This window comes from Doryrhamphus excisus, linkage group LG7 (genome assembly GCF_037039965.1).
Source record: "Doryrhamphus excisus strain RoL-2023G ecotype Guam linkage group LG7, RoL_Dexc_Guam_v1.1, whole genome shotgun sequence".
In the NCBI taxonomy this organism is placed as follows: domain Eukaryota; kingdom Metazoa; phylum Chordata; class Actinopteri; order Syngnathiformes; family Syngnathidae; genus Doryrhamphus; species Doryrhamphus excisus.
The window spans coordinates 15,921,111-15,936,940 of NC_136363.1; the positions used below are offsets into that span (position 1 = coordinate 15,921,111).

General features: G+C 44.5%; 3 protein-coding genes across 3 annotated transcripts in view; 1 reads left to right on the forward strand and 2 right to left on the reverse strand.

Annotated features, from left to right (window-relative positions):
* The window catches only part of kiaa1217 (KIAA1217 ortholog), a 96,305-nt gene extending 95,094 nt beyond the window's left edge, over nucleotides 1-1,211 (reverse strand). Inside the window, exon 1 of the mRNA XM_078792246.1 lies at nucleotides 1,062-1,211. Coding sequence (XP_078648372.1) covers nucleotides 1,062-1,131 — 70 coding nt within the window. The 5' untranslated portion in view covers nucleotides 1,132-1,211. The remainder of the gene's footprint in view (nucleotides 1-1,061) is intronic.
* A 1,303-nt stretch (nucleotides 1,212-2,514) lies between these two features.
* Nucleotides 2,515-4,127, reverse strand: otud1 (OTU deubiquitinase 1). The gene has a single exon (XM_058060868.2). The coding sequence runs from the start codon at nucleotides 3,897-3,899 to the stop codon at nucleotides 2,724-2,726; it is 1,176 nt and encodes a 391-aa protein (XP_057916851.2). The 5' UTR covers nucleotides 3,900-4,127; the 3' UTR covers nucleotides 2,515-2,723.
* A 7,482-nt stretch (nucleotides 4,128-11,609) lies between these two features.
* On the forward strand, nucleotides 11,610-15,414 carry tgif1 (TGFB-induced factor homeobox 1). The gene is made up of 3 exons (XM_058060869.2): nucleotides 11,610-12,086; nucleotides 13,445-13,671; nucleotides 14,126-15,414. Exons 1-3 carry the CDS (start codon nucleotides 12,071-12,073, stop codon nucleotides 14,750-14,752), a joined length of 870 nt encoding a protein of 289 aa, XP_057916852.1. The 5' UTR covers nucleotides 11,610-12,070; the 3' UTR covers nucleotides 14,753-15,414.
* The last annotated feature ends 416 nt before the right edge of the window (nucleotides 15,415-15,830 follow it).

The window sequence follows — 15,830 nt, forward strand, 5'->3', positions numbered from 1 at the left end:
CAGCTTCTAATCCAACTTGTAAACACCTTAAGTTACCCCCTGGCAGGGAAAATCTACCTGCCTGCCGCCCACACACATGACATGAACACACAAAAAACACACAGCCACAGGATGGCATCATGATCTGCACACTCATGATGTGCAGCCTGCTGTAGAGGGGTGGGCTGCATCAGAAACTTCCCATCAGCTGTCATTGATCATCATGGAGATGAGCTCAGCTTACTGCTTCCACACTGCAGCACAGCCAGGTACGACATCTGCCTGCCTCTCCAAAACACCAAAGGTGAGATATTTAAGAACACATCAAGCCATGGAGAGGTTTTCTGCAGTGAGCTCAAGAGCTCAGTCAGTCAGTCATACTGAGAGTCAACATGAGAGGACACCTGAGAGGAGCGCTGGCAGGAGCATGCAAGGGCAGCTGCCAATTCAAATGCGTGTCTGTGTGTGTTATAGTGCTCACTCTCTTGCAGGGGAGTATCTTCAGTGGGAGGGGGAAAGGAAGCTTTTCTAACTGGTTGGCTGCATGTGTTCTTGCCTTCAAACTTCAATTCTTTAATTATGATCTGAGGATTGCATTGAAGACCCGAGTGAGGATAAGCGGCATAGAAATTGGATGGATGGATGGATGATCAGCCCCCCAAAAAGAGCAAACACAAACATCATAACAAAACTAAGAGTTGCAACAAGGAAGCTAATGAAATTAAAGGGATTCGGCAGAGATCTGAAGAGGACATCTGACTTCAAAACTGCTGCACCATATCTAAACGACTTAATTATATATTGAATACATAACAGGCATCTTCTCAGCACAGTTCTGAAACCAGCTGCATCCTCAAGAGTCCCACTATCATGTACTTCACGCCATTATTGATTAGTTATTTTATTATTATTATTTCAATCATTTACAGCAACAAATACATACTTTCATGCGTAAAGCAGCTTTTTGCAAGACACTGTTGAGCAATGTCAATCATTCCATTGATGAGGATGATTGATATACCTGCAGTGTCATTCTGGCTCTGCCCCAAACATCTCAAGAAGTAAGAAAAAGAGTTCCTTACTGTGAAATCTCCCTCCTCCTCTGTGGTCGTTGTTGGGAAGGTCCGCAAACTGCACACGATGCCTCGACATGGCCGTTGACACCAGCGTGAGGTTCTGATGCTGCTCTCGTTCTTGCTCTCCGTTCTTTTTTGGGGTGGGGGGTGGGGGGGGTCCGACATGAACTTCACCACAGACCAGATCAACTGAGTCTGGGCGGCAGCGTTCTAATGCCCTCGCAGACACACTCCGCCCTGGCCGCGATCACCTCTGCTCCCTCCTTCTCCAACATCGGGGACGTCACTCGAGCTGCAGATGTAAACATACACGTATAAATACAACTACCATACATACACAGTATCAAATACTGCCTTTCCGAAAACAATTATGACTGTCGGAGAGCGATTCGTCGAAGTTCGCACTGATACTGAGAACCGTTATATTTTCACTGTCTCATTTACAGAGGAGTATTTTTCAGCCACAATAATATCAACATTAGAAATACTTCTCAAACTTCTCAAACAATCAAAACAGAAACGTAATATATTAGTATAGTGAAGGCAGGGCAGCCATAACTACAGGTTGGATTTCTTTAGGCTGTGCAGGTAACCAAATAAAGTGCTTGTTTTAAACTTCTAATATACATTTGCGTTATTTTTTTGGAAGTAACAAACTTCCACGTAACTTTTCAGAGCACACCCCAGTTGTGAGGTACTTAAGAGAAGAAGAAAGACGAATCAAGTGCTCATCGTTTCGACTTGAAAGTTTGAGAATTGAGGTCCGCCCACTTAGCAGCCTCCACATTGGAGCCAACGAGGCCACCTAGCGGAGGGAGAGAGAAATGACCGAGTGCAATTTTTCCAAAACTATAAAGTCCAAATGAGTCACAGCTCACATGCTTCGATAGCATTCCGGAATTAACACGAAAGGCGAGCTTCCTTCACATTTAAAACATTTTGGGGGTTGATTCCGTGACACATTATTTGATACTGCTGCAAAACATGAAGTTTAAACTCATTGTGGTACTTGTCCACTTCCTGTTGTTATAAATAACACGTATGTAGACAGTATGTGTTGCATGAAATACCACTGTTCAACTGTAAGGAAAACAACTAATATTTAACAGTATGTTTTAAATATCTTTTATGAAGGAACAAGAGCTCTTTCTGAATGTTCTGTATTCCTGTTTCAATGCCTAGTGAGGACAAATGGCAAAGAAAATGGAAGGATAATTATAATGAACGTAATTTGACATGTAATAACATTGTTTTGCAATCCAACCAATTATGTAAGTGTGTATGTGTATAATCACAATGTTACAGTCGACCCCCCCCCCCGTTGGAAGTCCTTGTTCACTGAGGCTAAAAATATAAATGTCTGTTGTCGCTGTTCACAAAACTCTCAAATATGAGCACCAACCTGACCCAAAAAACACATTCTCCATAGAGATACTGAACAAAAACTAAGAGTCACAAAAGGGACAGTTTTATTTGGAGTACTAAGATAGAAAAAGTGACAAAAATATTTCTAAAACTCACTAAAGTTTTTGTGCAGGAATAACGAAACTCGTAACCAAACAGTCCAAGCTCATTCCGCTCACATCAATATCACGCATTCTCACTGTCATACGTTTCATTTTATTAAAAATAATCATTTAAGGCACACATTAAGGAGTCATTGTCAATTCACGCCGCTCCATTCTTCTCAATGTACATTTTGGACAGAGACGCCGCCATGGACATGGCCAGCTCCTCGTCCCGCATCCTCTGCATTTGAGAGCATCTGCACCAGTTCTCATATTCTGGGTTGTCCACACGCGTGTCCATGAGGACATCATAGTGTCCGTTGCTCAGCCAGCTCAACCAGATGGCCGGCCTGGTCACGTCCTCCTGGCCCAGGAAGTGGACCATGGTGGAGACGGTGGGGCTCTCTGCGCTGCCCCCCGTGGTGAGGTGGATGTTGACATTGAGCATCTGGCTCATGGCGAGCAGCTCGGGGTATCCGGCCCAGGCTCCGTCCTGCGCCGCATTGATCAGGAACTCGCCCACGTCGCCTTCAATGATGGGGTTGAACTGGTCCAGGTGGTCTGCGATGTGGTGGACTGTGCGCTCTCTCAGCTCACTGTGCTGGGCCTGGTCGCCGTAGGAGGCCTTGCATACGGCCCGGTACAGACAGTTGCCATCTGGAATGATGTGGTACCTGAACTTGTTTTTCTCCTGGAGGTACTTATTCTGAGTTTCCACCTCTGACAGGTAGCGGGCCACCTTGTCACCTCCTCTCTGCTGCTGGTGGGACTCCTGCAGGACACTAAGCTCAAAGGCCCGGTCCTCATCTGTTAGGTCACTGCATCCCTCAACAGGCTGGACCTCCACCTGAGCTGCAGAGGCCACAGGCTCATCTTGGTGGAATGAGACCGACCTGTTGCTCCGTACTTTGTCCTCAAAGAGAAGATGCTTGGTGTCTTCCAGGAAAAGTTCATCTGTTCCGTTTCTGAGCTGATCTATAAAGTCCGCCAACACGTCAGTACCAACTGGATCCCCTTGAGAGACAGGGGAAGGAGGCTTGGGTACCCTGGTGATGTGGACCGGCACCGCCCTCTCCACTCCGCCCGGTTTGCGTATCAGCAACTCGGCAGTGGTAGTGAAGTACATTGGCCTTGTTGAAGAGGCATCGTAGCAAGAAAAGGCGGGCATGTTGGTGGAAGAAGTATCCTCTCTCACCGGATCCTTGTTGGCACTGTCGAACTGTGTCGGGGGCGGTGTGTCTCCCTCAGGTGGACTCCTGGTTCCGCTAGACAAAGTGATGGTAAGTTTGCTGGATGACCTCGGGTAGTGCGTCAGGGCGCTGTTGAAGAGCTGCATGTCTGCAGGAGTCCTTTATAGCAGCCAGTCACAGCGCGATGACGGCCACACTCCAAAATATCCTCGCTTGTCATCGGCAGACTCGCAGAGGAAGGTTCTTCCTGTTAGCGAGGGGGGACACTGTCCACTTCGGCCCACTCGCGTCACTCGTACGCGGGGTGCCTCCCTAATTTTAGACACTTAAATGAAAATAGATCTGTGTGGCAGTACAAATCAAGTAACATTTGACGACAGCTATCCGGTTTCCGTTTTGGGAATTTCGAAACAAAACACCCGTGACCACAGACTGTCTGAGTACGTACAAATAAGTGACATATTCTTCAAAACGTACGTGTGACATGGTCTACTATAACGTACAAATGATTAAAATAAATTGGTTCTGTTACACGATATAATGTGTTAGGTTTCGTGTAAAGAAAGCTTTTAGTCTGAAGGCACGTTGCTTCACTGTTGACGTGAAGCAACACCACGTCCGGTGTTGTGCCGAGTTTTGCATGCCTGCCGGTGTTGTGCCGAGTTTTGCATGCCTGCCGGATTTTGCATCCACCTCGGGAGCGCGCACGCTCAGTTAAAACCGAAAATATGTGACGCTGCGGTGTTTTTTCGCCACAGGACTTCACGATAATGAAGATATTATACTTTGTGTCTCCTTTATCAGTTACTATGAGATACCTAAAGCACACAGTATATGAAAACTTCGATTTATTGGCTTGGTATTTGTTTGGTATGTCAAGCATTTGACGCATGCGTATCCAGGAATACGGTGAGTGGAGCGGGTTAGACATTTACAATGTAATTGTGGCGCTTTGTAACACATTTCTTCCGCCAATAATATATTTCTGCATAACTAATGACAAATATGAAATGTGGAAGTATTTACCTATTCATTTTGTGGCCAGGAGCTGACGTAATTTCTATGAGGCAGTCGATCTCACCCGTTTGACATACTTTGGACTGTAAAATGACAAATAAAAGTGTTGAACTTGGGGGCTCCACTCATTCATTCATTATGTGGCAACACCATGGTTATTTGGTGAATTTTAAATTCCCCATCAGCAAATATGGGTGCATGCATTTTATGGCAGGGCTGATTTTTGACCTGCCGAGATTTGCATCCACCCCTATTTGGACTGAGATAACTTCTACATGTCTATAGTTCACATGATTTACTTTAAAGACATCCATCTCTCATGTGGATGTCATCACTTGAACATAAAAGTTCCCATATAGGAAATATGGGTGCATGCATTTTACGGCAGGGCGGATTTTGACCTGCCGAGATTTGCATGCACCCCCTATTTGGACTAAGATAACTTCTACATGTCTATCATTTGAACAAAAAAGTTCCCCAATTGGAAATATGGGGTGCATGCATTCCACAGCGGGTGGATTTTGACCTGCCGAGATTTGCATCCACCCCTACTTGGACCAGGATAACTGCTACATGTCTATAGTTCACGTGATTTACTTTAAAGACATCCATCTCTCATGTGGATGTCATCATTTGAAAAAAAAAGTTCCCATATTGGTAATATGGGGTGCATGCATTTTACGGCAGGGCAGATTTTGACCTGCCGAGATTTGCATGCACCCCCTATTTGGGCTGAGATAACTTCTACATGTCTATAGTTCACAGGATTTACTTTAAAGACATCCATCTCTCATGTGGACTTCATCTTTGGACCAAAAAAGTTCCCATATTAGAAATATGGGGTGCATGCATTTTACGGCAGGGCAGATTTTTGACCTGCCGAGATTTGCATCCACCCCTATTTGGACTGAGATAACTTCTACATGTCTATAGTTCACATGATTTACTTTAAAGACACCCACCTGTCATGTGGACTTCATCATTTGAACAAAAAAGTTCCCTAACAGCAAATATGGGGTGCATGCATTTTAGGGCAGGGCGGATTTTGTGCCTGCCGAGATTTGCATGCACCCCCTATTTGGACTAAGATAACTTCTACATGCCTATAGTTCACATGATTTACTTTAAAGACACCCACCTGTCATGTGGACTTCATCTTTGGACCAAAAAAGTTCCCATATTAGAAATATGGGGTGCATGCATTTTACGGCAGGGCGGATATTTGACCTGCCGAGATTTGCATGCACCCCCTATTTGGGCTGAGATAACTTCTACATGTCTATAGTTCACAGGATTTACTTTAAGGACATCCATCTCTCATGTGGACTTCATCTTTGGACCAAAAAAGTTCCCATATTGGAAATATGGGGTGCATGCATTTTACGGCAGGGCGGATTTTGTGCCTGCCGAGATTTGCATGCACCCCCTATTTGGACCAGCGTAACTTCTACATGCCTATAGTTCACATGATTTACTTTAAAGACATCCATCTCTCATGTGGACTTCATCTTTGGACCAAAAAAGTTCCCTAACAGCAAATATGGGGTGCATGCATTTTAGGGCAGGGCGGATTTTGTGCCTGCCGAGATTTGCATGTCAGGTGGACAGGTGGATGTCTTTAAAGTAAATCCTGTGAACGATAGACATGTAGAAGTTACGCTGGTCCAAATAGGGGGTGCATGCAAATCTCGGCAGGTCAAAATCCGCCCTGCCGTAAAATGCATGCACCCCATATTTGCTGTTAGGGAACTTTTTTGGTCAAAAGATGAAGTCCACATGAGAGATGGATGTCTTTAAAGTAAATCATGTGAACTACAGACATGTAGAAGTTATCTTAGTCCAAATAGGGGTGCATGCAAATCTCGGCAGGTCAAAAATCTGCCCTGCCGTAAAATGCATGCACCCCATATTTCTAATATGGGAACTTTTTTGGTCCAAAGATGAAGTCCACATGAGAGATGGATGTCTTTAAAGTAAATCATGTGAACTATAGACATGTAGAAGTTATCTTAGTCCAAATAGGGGGTGCATGCAAATCTCGGCAGGTCAAAATCCACCCGCTGTAGAATGCATGCACCCCATATTTGCTATTGGGGAACTTATTTGTTCAAATAATAGACATGTAGAAGTTATCTTTGTCCAAGTAGGGGGTGCATGCAAATCTCGGCAGGTCAAAATCCGCCCTGCCGTAAAATGCATGCACCCCATATTTCCTATATGGGAACTTTTTTGGTCAAATGATGAAGTCCACATGACAGGTGGGTGTCTTTAAAGTAAGCCATGTGAACTACAGACATGTAGAAATTATGCTGGTCCAAATAGGGGGTGCATGCAAATCTCGGCAGGTCAAAAATCTGCCCTGCCGTAAAATGCATGCACCCCATATTTCCAATATGGGAACTTTTTTGTTCAAATGATGACATCCACATGAGAGGTGGATGTCTTTAAAGTAAATCATGTGAACTATAGACATGTAGCAGTTATCCTGGTCCAAATAGGGGGTGCATGCAAATCTCGGCAGGTCAAAATCCACCCGCTGTAGAATGCATGCACCCCATATTTGCTATTGGGGAACTTATTTGTTCAAATAATAGACATGTAGAAGTTATCTTTGTCCAAGTAGGGGGTGCATGCAAATCTCGGCAGGTCAAAATCTGCCCTGCCGTAAAATGCATGCACCCCATATTTCTAATATGGGAACTTTTTTGGTCCAAAGATGAAGTCCACATGAGAGATGGATGTCTTTAAAGTAAACCATGTGAACTATAGACATGTAGAAGTTATCTTAGTCCAACTAGGGGGTGCATGCAAATCTCGGCAGGTCAAAAATCTGCCCTGCCGTAAAATGCATGCACCCCATATTTTCTATATGGGAATTTTTTTGGTCCAAAGATGAAGTCCACATGACAGGTGGGTGTCTTTAAAGTAAATCATGTGAACTATAGACATGTAGAAGTTATCTTAGTCCAAATAGGGGGTGCATGCAAATCTCGGCAGGACAAAAATCTGCCCTGCCATAGAATATTTCCAATATGGAAACTTTTTTTTCAAATGATGACATCCACATGAGAGGTGGATGTCTTTAAAGTAAATCATGTGAACTATAGATATGTAGAAGTTATACTGGTCCAAGTGGAGGGTGCATGCAAATCTCGGCAGGTCAAAATCCACCCGCTGTAGAATGCATGCACCCCATATTTGCTATTGGGGAACTTTTTTGTTCAAATGATAGACATGTAGAACTCATCTTAGTCCAAATAGGGGTGCATGCAAATCTCGGCAGGTCAAAAATCAGCCCTGCCATAAAATGCATGCACCCATATTTGCTGATGGGGAATTTAAAATTCACCAAATAACCATGGTGTTGCCACATAATGAATGAATGAGTGGAGCCCCCAAGTTCAACACTTTTATTTGTCATTTTACAGTCCAAAGTATGTCAAACGGGTGAGATCGACTGCCTCATAGAAATTACGTCAGCTCCTGGCCACAAAATGAATAGGTAAATACTTCCACATTTCATATTTGTCATTAGTTATGCAGAAATATATTATTGGCGGAAGAAATGTGTTACAAAGCGCCACAATTACATTGTAAATGTCTAACCCGCTCCACTCACCGTATTCCTGGATACGCATGCGTCAAATGCTTGACATACCAAACAAATACCAAGCCAATAAATCGAAGTTTTCATATACTGTGTGCTTTAGGTATCTCATAGTAACTGATAAAGGAGACACAAAGTATAATATCTTCATTATCGTGAAGTCCTGTGGCGAAAAAACACCGCAGCGTCACATATTTTCGGTTTTAACTGAGCGTGCGCGCTCCCGAGGTGGATGCAAAATCCGGCAGGCATGCAAAACTCGGCACAACACCTGTTCAAGTGTCAAGAATGCAACAGTGGAATGGAACTGTGCCGTGACACAGTAAAGCCTGCTTGTGTAATACTTCACATTGCACTTATGGTTGCCTCCTTAAAAAATACACTTGTTTATAATGTAAATTAAAAGTAACAAAATGGCTACTTACATAATAAATATGGGCAATAACACATCGTAAGTGTTTTGTATTGCCGTCACTATGGTGATACTGGTTATTACTGACTACTACAGGCATGTATGCATGCGGATATTTTTAAGACGTCTGAAAGTTGTTCGGCTACCATGTAAATATAGACATTATTTCATTGTATCAACATTACCGGAATGGGGTAGCTATTTATTGACACATATATGCTGTTTGCTGATGTAATGTACGTTAGGGATTGCATTATTTTAAAAGTGTCTGTGTTACTCTACTTAGAAAACAAGTGGAACGGTCAGTGTCGGAAGTAAGTAAGTAAGTAAGTTTTATTTATATAGCACCTTTCTCAGACAAAAGTCACAAAGTGCTTCACAAAAGGCAAAACACAGGGTTAAAATACACATAAAAAATACAATAAAACAATAAAACAATGTACAATAAAAGTAGACATAAAACAGTACATAAAAACAGTATACAATAAAATAGACTAAATAAATATATGATGGTCATAATACCCTAAATCTACTGAGCTGGGTATGCCTGCAAAAACAAGTGAGTTTTAAGGTTACTCTTAAATGCATCGACAGAGTCAAGCGAACGCAGGGAGGGTGGAAGGTCATTCCAGAGCCTCGGCGCAACAACCTGAAAAGATAGGTCTCCTCGGGTCCTAAAACGACTACGAGGGACCATGAGTAAATTTTGATCTAACGATCTCAGCCTCCGAGAGGGGGTATAGGGACGCAACAAGTCTCGTATGTAGACAGGGGCCTGGCCGTGCAAGGCTCTAAAAGTGAGCACCAGGATTTTAAAATTCACACGGAATGAGACTGGGAGCCAATGGAGAGCTTTCAGAATCGGTCTGATGTGAGCCCTTCTGTTGCATCGGGTCAATAACCGCGCAGCAGAATTTTTAACCTGTTGCAGACGAGACAACTCTTTTTTGTTTAGGCAAGAAAACAAACTATTACAGTAGTCTAAACGAGAAGACACAAAGGCATGGATTATCATCTCGAGCTCACCTTTAGATACAATCGTTCGAAGTTTTGAGATTTTTCTTAGCTGAAAGAAACAATTCCGAGTGAGCTGCTTTGAGTGGTGCTGTAATGACATTTCCTTGTCAAAAATTACTCCAAGATTTCTGAGGCTTGACTTACAAGACAGGCTGTGAGCACTCAAATACTGTTTGATCCCTGGAATAACTTCATCAGGGGCAATCAGGGGCAATTCATCAGCACCTCAGTTTTATCTGAATTTAGTTGAAGGGAATTACTGCCGAGCCATTGTTTTATTTGCACTAAACAATTCATTAAAGAGTTCAATTTTTGTATCTCCGAAGCCTTAAAAGAACAGTACAGCTGAATGTCGTCAGCAAACAGATGTCAGGAGACATCATCAAAATCCTGGATAATCTTTCCTAGAGGGAGAACATATAACAAAAACAAAATCGGACCCAAAACAGAGCCCTGAGGTACTCCAAACAACAGATCAGCAGAGTCAGATCGGATCTGGTTAACTGAGACACTAAAACTCCTGTCTGATGAATAAGAAGAGAACCAAGCTAGGACAGAGCCTGACAGTCCGACTAAGTCATGTAGTCTTGTTTGCAAAATCTGATGATCGACAGTGTCAAATGCCGAGGAGAGATCTAGCAGAACAAGGACCGTGCATTTTCCAGAATCTGCAGACATCATGATGTCACTAGACACTTTTAACAGGGCAGTTTCTGTTGAGTGAAGCTTGCGAAAACCAGACTGGAAAGTGTCAAAAATATCATATTTTTGCAAGAAATGTAGCAGCTGTTCGGAGACCACCTTCTCTAAGATTTTAGACATGAAAGGAAGCTTTGATATAGGTCTGTAATTTTTGGGATCGGTGACATCCAGATTTGATTTTTTAAGAAGTGGCTCCACAATAGCATGTTTAAAAGCACTGGGAAAAACACCAGTAGCGAGTGACAGATTGATCACTTTAGTAACCCAGGGGGCAATGACATCAAACACTTTCAAAAAGAGTTTAGAGGGCAGCACATCAGATGAACTGGAAGATGGCTTCATTTTTGTTACCAGAGCTGAAATCTCAACCTCAGTCACAGGTTTAAAAGAGGACCACTCATGGGGTGCAGGCTCCTGAACAACAGGGTTACACCCACAGAACACGTGTCATACATAAGATGCATTCACGAATATCTACACACCAAACATCAACACAAAACACACGCATTGAACACATAGAGCACAAATTTTATAAACTCACACGCTGATGCAATGTCATCAAGTTTCAGATATAATTGCAACAAAAATAGCACACAAATTCCTTGCTAATAACCTAAATATGCCCCGCGTACCCCACTTTGGGAATCTACGTCGTACAATATTAAAAGAACGCTAGTCTGTGTAAGTGGGTGTATATCATCTAAAAGCCGCCAGGGGGCGTCTGGATGCCTAACAAGCTTGGAGCTCATTCCCATGCAATACTATAACTTATCCGCGAGGTGACGACATTCTCCTTGCCAGCAGGCATGATGGAAGCTCCAGTGAGCAGCTGTCTGAAGGCTGCAGAGCATACAAATGAAGGCATTGAGGGTTTGGGGTTTTACCAGAGAGGACTGGTGCACTAACCGCACAGCCATACAAACATACTGTACATCATGGAATCACAGGGACTGTTTAACAAAACGCCAGCAGCTCAGGGTGAAAACATTTGGAGGGAAAACAATGCAGCAGTAAACAAAGCGTCTGCTGGTGTTCACTTGAAAATAAATATGGGTCGCTACCGTAGTCACTGGTGACTTCCTTTCGATACTTTACAAACACATTCAAAGTGCTACACCATTGAACAAAAATATTCGCTTTAAGATAAAAATGTTAGACGATAAATAAACACACGAGACGGCGCGCGTGCAGACTGGTAAGCTAGTTAGTGTGTGCTGCAGAGCTCCGTATCAGTGGCGAAGAGCTCGCTGATGTCAGCGTTGGTGGGAGGATCTCCGTGGGTTGAGTCACGCAGCTGTCAAAGATAGCTGTCACCCAGTTTGTCCATCAAACACACAACACAGTCAATGAGGACAGAGCTCAGGTGACCCCTCCACCCCACCCTTGGCCACCCCCGCCTACCTCCGCCAGGGACCCGCTCAGCAACGGAAAACGACGAAACATTTGTCTTTTTGCTTTGACGGTGCTGATTTTTGCATCAATAAGGGTTTGGGGGAGCACTGAGAGGAGAACAACACTGAGATAGGTTTTTTTCCACGCCAGGATAAAGTGGGCATTTTGAAATGAAGACGAAAAAAGGTAAGATGTGGAAAAAATGTTTGCGATGATCCTTTGAAGCTTTAATCATGTTCGGGTGATGATGAGGAGAGCTTTGTGAGCGTTTTCCTTCTCAGTCTATTGTCTGTGCAGACATGACAGGCGGCTCACTGCCATGTGCTGAAGCGACGTCACCTACAAAAGAGCCTACACTTTCGCCTCGTTCTCGGTCATTTGGCCAAACTTAAAGATATTTGAGCCTCACTACAACAACGCCGAATGTTTGTCTGCCGTGTCACGGCTTTAAAACTTCTTGTCCCAGCGTGTTTTGAGGCCGTCTTTGTTGAGAACTTTGAATGCGGGCTAGGAGTGCGCCACTTCTGGCTCCAACTTTGGCAAAGTGATGCTATGCTAGCTCACGAGATCGACTAGTTGTCCTAGTTTTTCGAGTTTGGACACTTAACTTTAAAAACTCGACGCCGTTGGTTGTTCTTTTGTTGAAATGGTTAACTATGAAGCAGAGTGGTGCTACAAGGGACAGCTAGAAGGCTGACCTAATTGTTTAAGTTTGGCTGAGGACCTCGTGTTGTAGCGGACACAAAGAAGACAACTTTAAGTCTTAAAACTTGTTAAAAGCACATTGTATTTTAGGTTTTTGATTTGATTTCTGGCCCACTGTGACGTTCAATAGCGGGATGGGGTGATTTTAACGCTTTGCAATGGAAGCCGCCGTTTGATAGCAAGCATACAAAGAAGGGCAGCCAGATTCTTTTGTTTAGTCTGGAGACGCTGATTTGCAACAGGTCTCCCCTCCCCCTCTCTCCCCCATGCCCCCTCCCCCGGCCCACGTAATTACCTCATCCTGTTGGCTGCACACTTTTCCCACTACAGATGGACCCCCACAGTCTGTGGGCTTTATGGAAGTTATTTGTGACCCCTGTAAACAAAATGTTACTTCCGTATTGGTGTCGGGCGCATGCGCTGACCCGAAAGGTGCTCGCACGTGCCATTTAAAATCAAGCAGGAAGTCCTCTGATTTAAGCCAAGTTTTATTTAAAGGGCTCACCCGTGTCAAAATAACCAAATATATGTTGGTGTTTTTGTGGTAGAAAAACAATGTGACATTTTTAAATCAGGCCCAGACAAAAAATAGAAATCAATCAGGAGACAAACTCACAAAAAAATAGTTTACACAATTTTACAGTGGCAATTGAAATAGTCCCAACCCTGAGTTTGGTCATCAATGGTTTAGACAATGGGTCCTATGGTCCAGGTGAGTTATCCAAGCATGCAAAGGTGTGTGCTTCCAATGCTCCAGGCAGGTTTGCAGAACTGACACCAGCCGCCCTCATCACACAGCTCAGAAAACCAAGCTCTCGTTTCCTTCCTCCTCCTGGCAGGTTTGATGATGCTGTCAGGAAGCGAGACAGACGACGATGACAGCGTGGACGCCCCCCTGGACCTGTCATCCAGCTCGGGGGGCGGCAAGAGGAAGCGGCGAGGCAACCTACCCAAGGAGTCAGTCCAGATCCTCAGAGACTGGCTGTATGAGCACCGCTATAATGCCTACCCTTCGGAGCAGGAGAAAGCACTCTTGTCCAAGCAGACGCAGCTTTCCACACTGCAGGTACACACACACAGGCTGAATCACTTCCTGTCAAAACATGACACTCCACGCATAGGCGGTCATCAGCTCTGTAGTTCTCTCTTAAGGCGGGAGTAGTGAGTAAGTTAAAGCTGAGGAATTTCCCTCCCTGCAGCCTTCCCTCCCCAGCTGTCTGGGAACAATGTAGAGTCATTTACTGAGCTCCTGCCTCTCACTGCCAGTTACCACTAGCCCACTAAACACAACAACATTGATGATCCTCACAGCTGCTGACAGCCCACTTTTTTACTCTTTGGCCTGAATGACACACAAAGATCAAGATATATTTTATATATATTTTAACACCAAATATGGCAGAGAGCAATAGGAAGGATCTAGAAGGATTTAGATCTAGGAAGTACCAGTGCCAAGCAGACAAGACTGGTAGGACTTTAGTGTTGTTCAGTGCCAGATTTAATATGATGTTGTTTTTCAGGTGTGCAACTGGTTCATCAATGCACGCCGACGCCTCCTCCCGGAGATGCTGCGCAAAGATGGCAAGGACCCTAACCAGTTCACCATCTCCAGGAAGGGTGGAAAGGCAGGTGACAGCTTCTCAGATAGCTCCCAGTCGCCCAAACACAGCAGCCCCGAAGGGGGCGCTGACGATGCCTACGACAAGCGGGTCTTACACCCTTCCAGCTTCGAACCTGCCGTGCCCGGCGTACTGAGGAAGGCGCTGTCGCCCTTGGCAACAACCACATCGCTCTCGTCGAGTCCCCAGCCCCCCCGACCATCTGTCATATGTCATACCACTGTCAGCCAGGCCATGCCCGGCACCCTGCAGCCCTCGCCCCCACCTTCGCTGAACTCTGATAAGGCGGCTGAGCGGCTACAGGCAGCGCAAGCACTCCTCAGGTGTCTTGACAAAGGGGTGGGCCAGCTCACTGCCGCCACCACCATCTTGGAGGGCAACTTGAGCCCCCGCAGCGGCCTCTTCAACACCCCTCCCCCGACCCCGCCTGACCTCACACAGGACTTCAGTGGCTTTCAGCTCCTGGTAGACGTCGCCCTCAAGCGGGCCGCAGAGATGGAACTGCAAGCCAAACAGTTAGTGTCCTAAAAAACAAGGGGCGACACATTTCATTGACTCGACAGAGAACAAACACCCCCTCCTTCTGTGAAAAAGCCTAATCATTTCTATTTTTTCTAAAGCAGTCAATTAGTTTTGATTGCCAACACTATCAAGGTGCCTTCATTTCATATTTGTATGGACATATGTGGACATGTGTCTTGTTTGCACACACGGACCAAAAATCAGAGCAATGCTGCCTGTCTTTAGAGGCGGGGCTATGTGTCCCCGCCCCCTTTGATCCAAACATTTCATCTCGTCTAGGCATCGATGTCTTCACTACTGTAGTAAACGTTACACTATCGCTTTTCATTTTGTCATTTAGCTGTTTTAAAAGAAAATGCTTGTTTTTTTTTTCTTCTTTACGCTCTTTGTTTTTTTTTACTTCTCCTTCCTTGCCCAAATAAGGGACATTTCAGATGAGCAATGTAGCAGATCAGGCCAGTGGACTGGAAGAGGACACACAACACTAAACGTTTAGTTGACAAAGACAGCAATTGGCCAAAAGAAGCATTTTCATGTATAATAGGACCAGGTGTGTAGGTCATGTGATCACATGACACCCAATGATGTGATTTCTTTTCATACTGTGCAATGTTTGTGGCAAACCACGTGTCACATGGGATTCAAATAAACTTTTGTTTTCTACTTTATGCTGCTGTCGTCATCTTCCTGCGTGCCATGTGGCCAATTTGCATATCCTTGAAGAAATGAAGGCAGCAGACGTGGAGTGACTTACGTGTCAGGCAGCTTCCTGTCTAGGCTGACAGCTGCTCTAAAGCTGCTCTGTTGGCATCGAGAGGATTAGTTGTTTGCAGCGACGTGGCCTCTTTCATTCATGCTTGACCAACATCTCTTCTTCTACTGTAAAAATGACTCAGACATTATTGACTGTTGTGCAATAAGACCAGCTGAGACGGCTCCACCAGTCTGGCCTAAAGGCATACATTGGTGTACACATTTTTACATACAAGACACAGTATTAGGTACACTAGCTCAGTAGTAACCCACAGGATTTGAGTCCAATCTTCTTGTGACTTGTCAGCCTGCTAAAAGTGAAGGCTCACGA

Bases quoted from the DNA above. Each gene is read 5' to 3' on its own strand.
- tgif1 (XM_058060869.2), top strand. The intron at 13,672-14,125 runs GTACACACACAC...GTTGTTTTTCAG, and splicing joins CGCAGCTTTCCACACTGCAG to GTGTGCAACTGGTTCATCAA.
- otud1 (XM_058060868.2), bottom strand. From the start codon at position 3,899: ATGCAGCTCTTCAACAGCGCCCTGACGCACTACCCGAGGTCATCCAGC.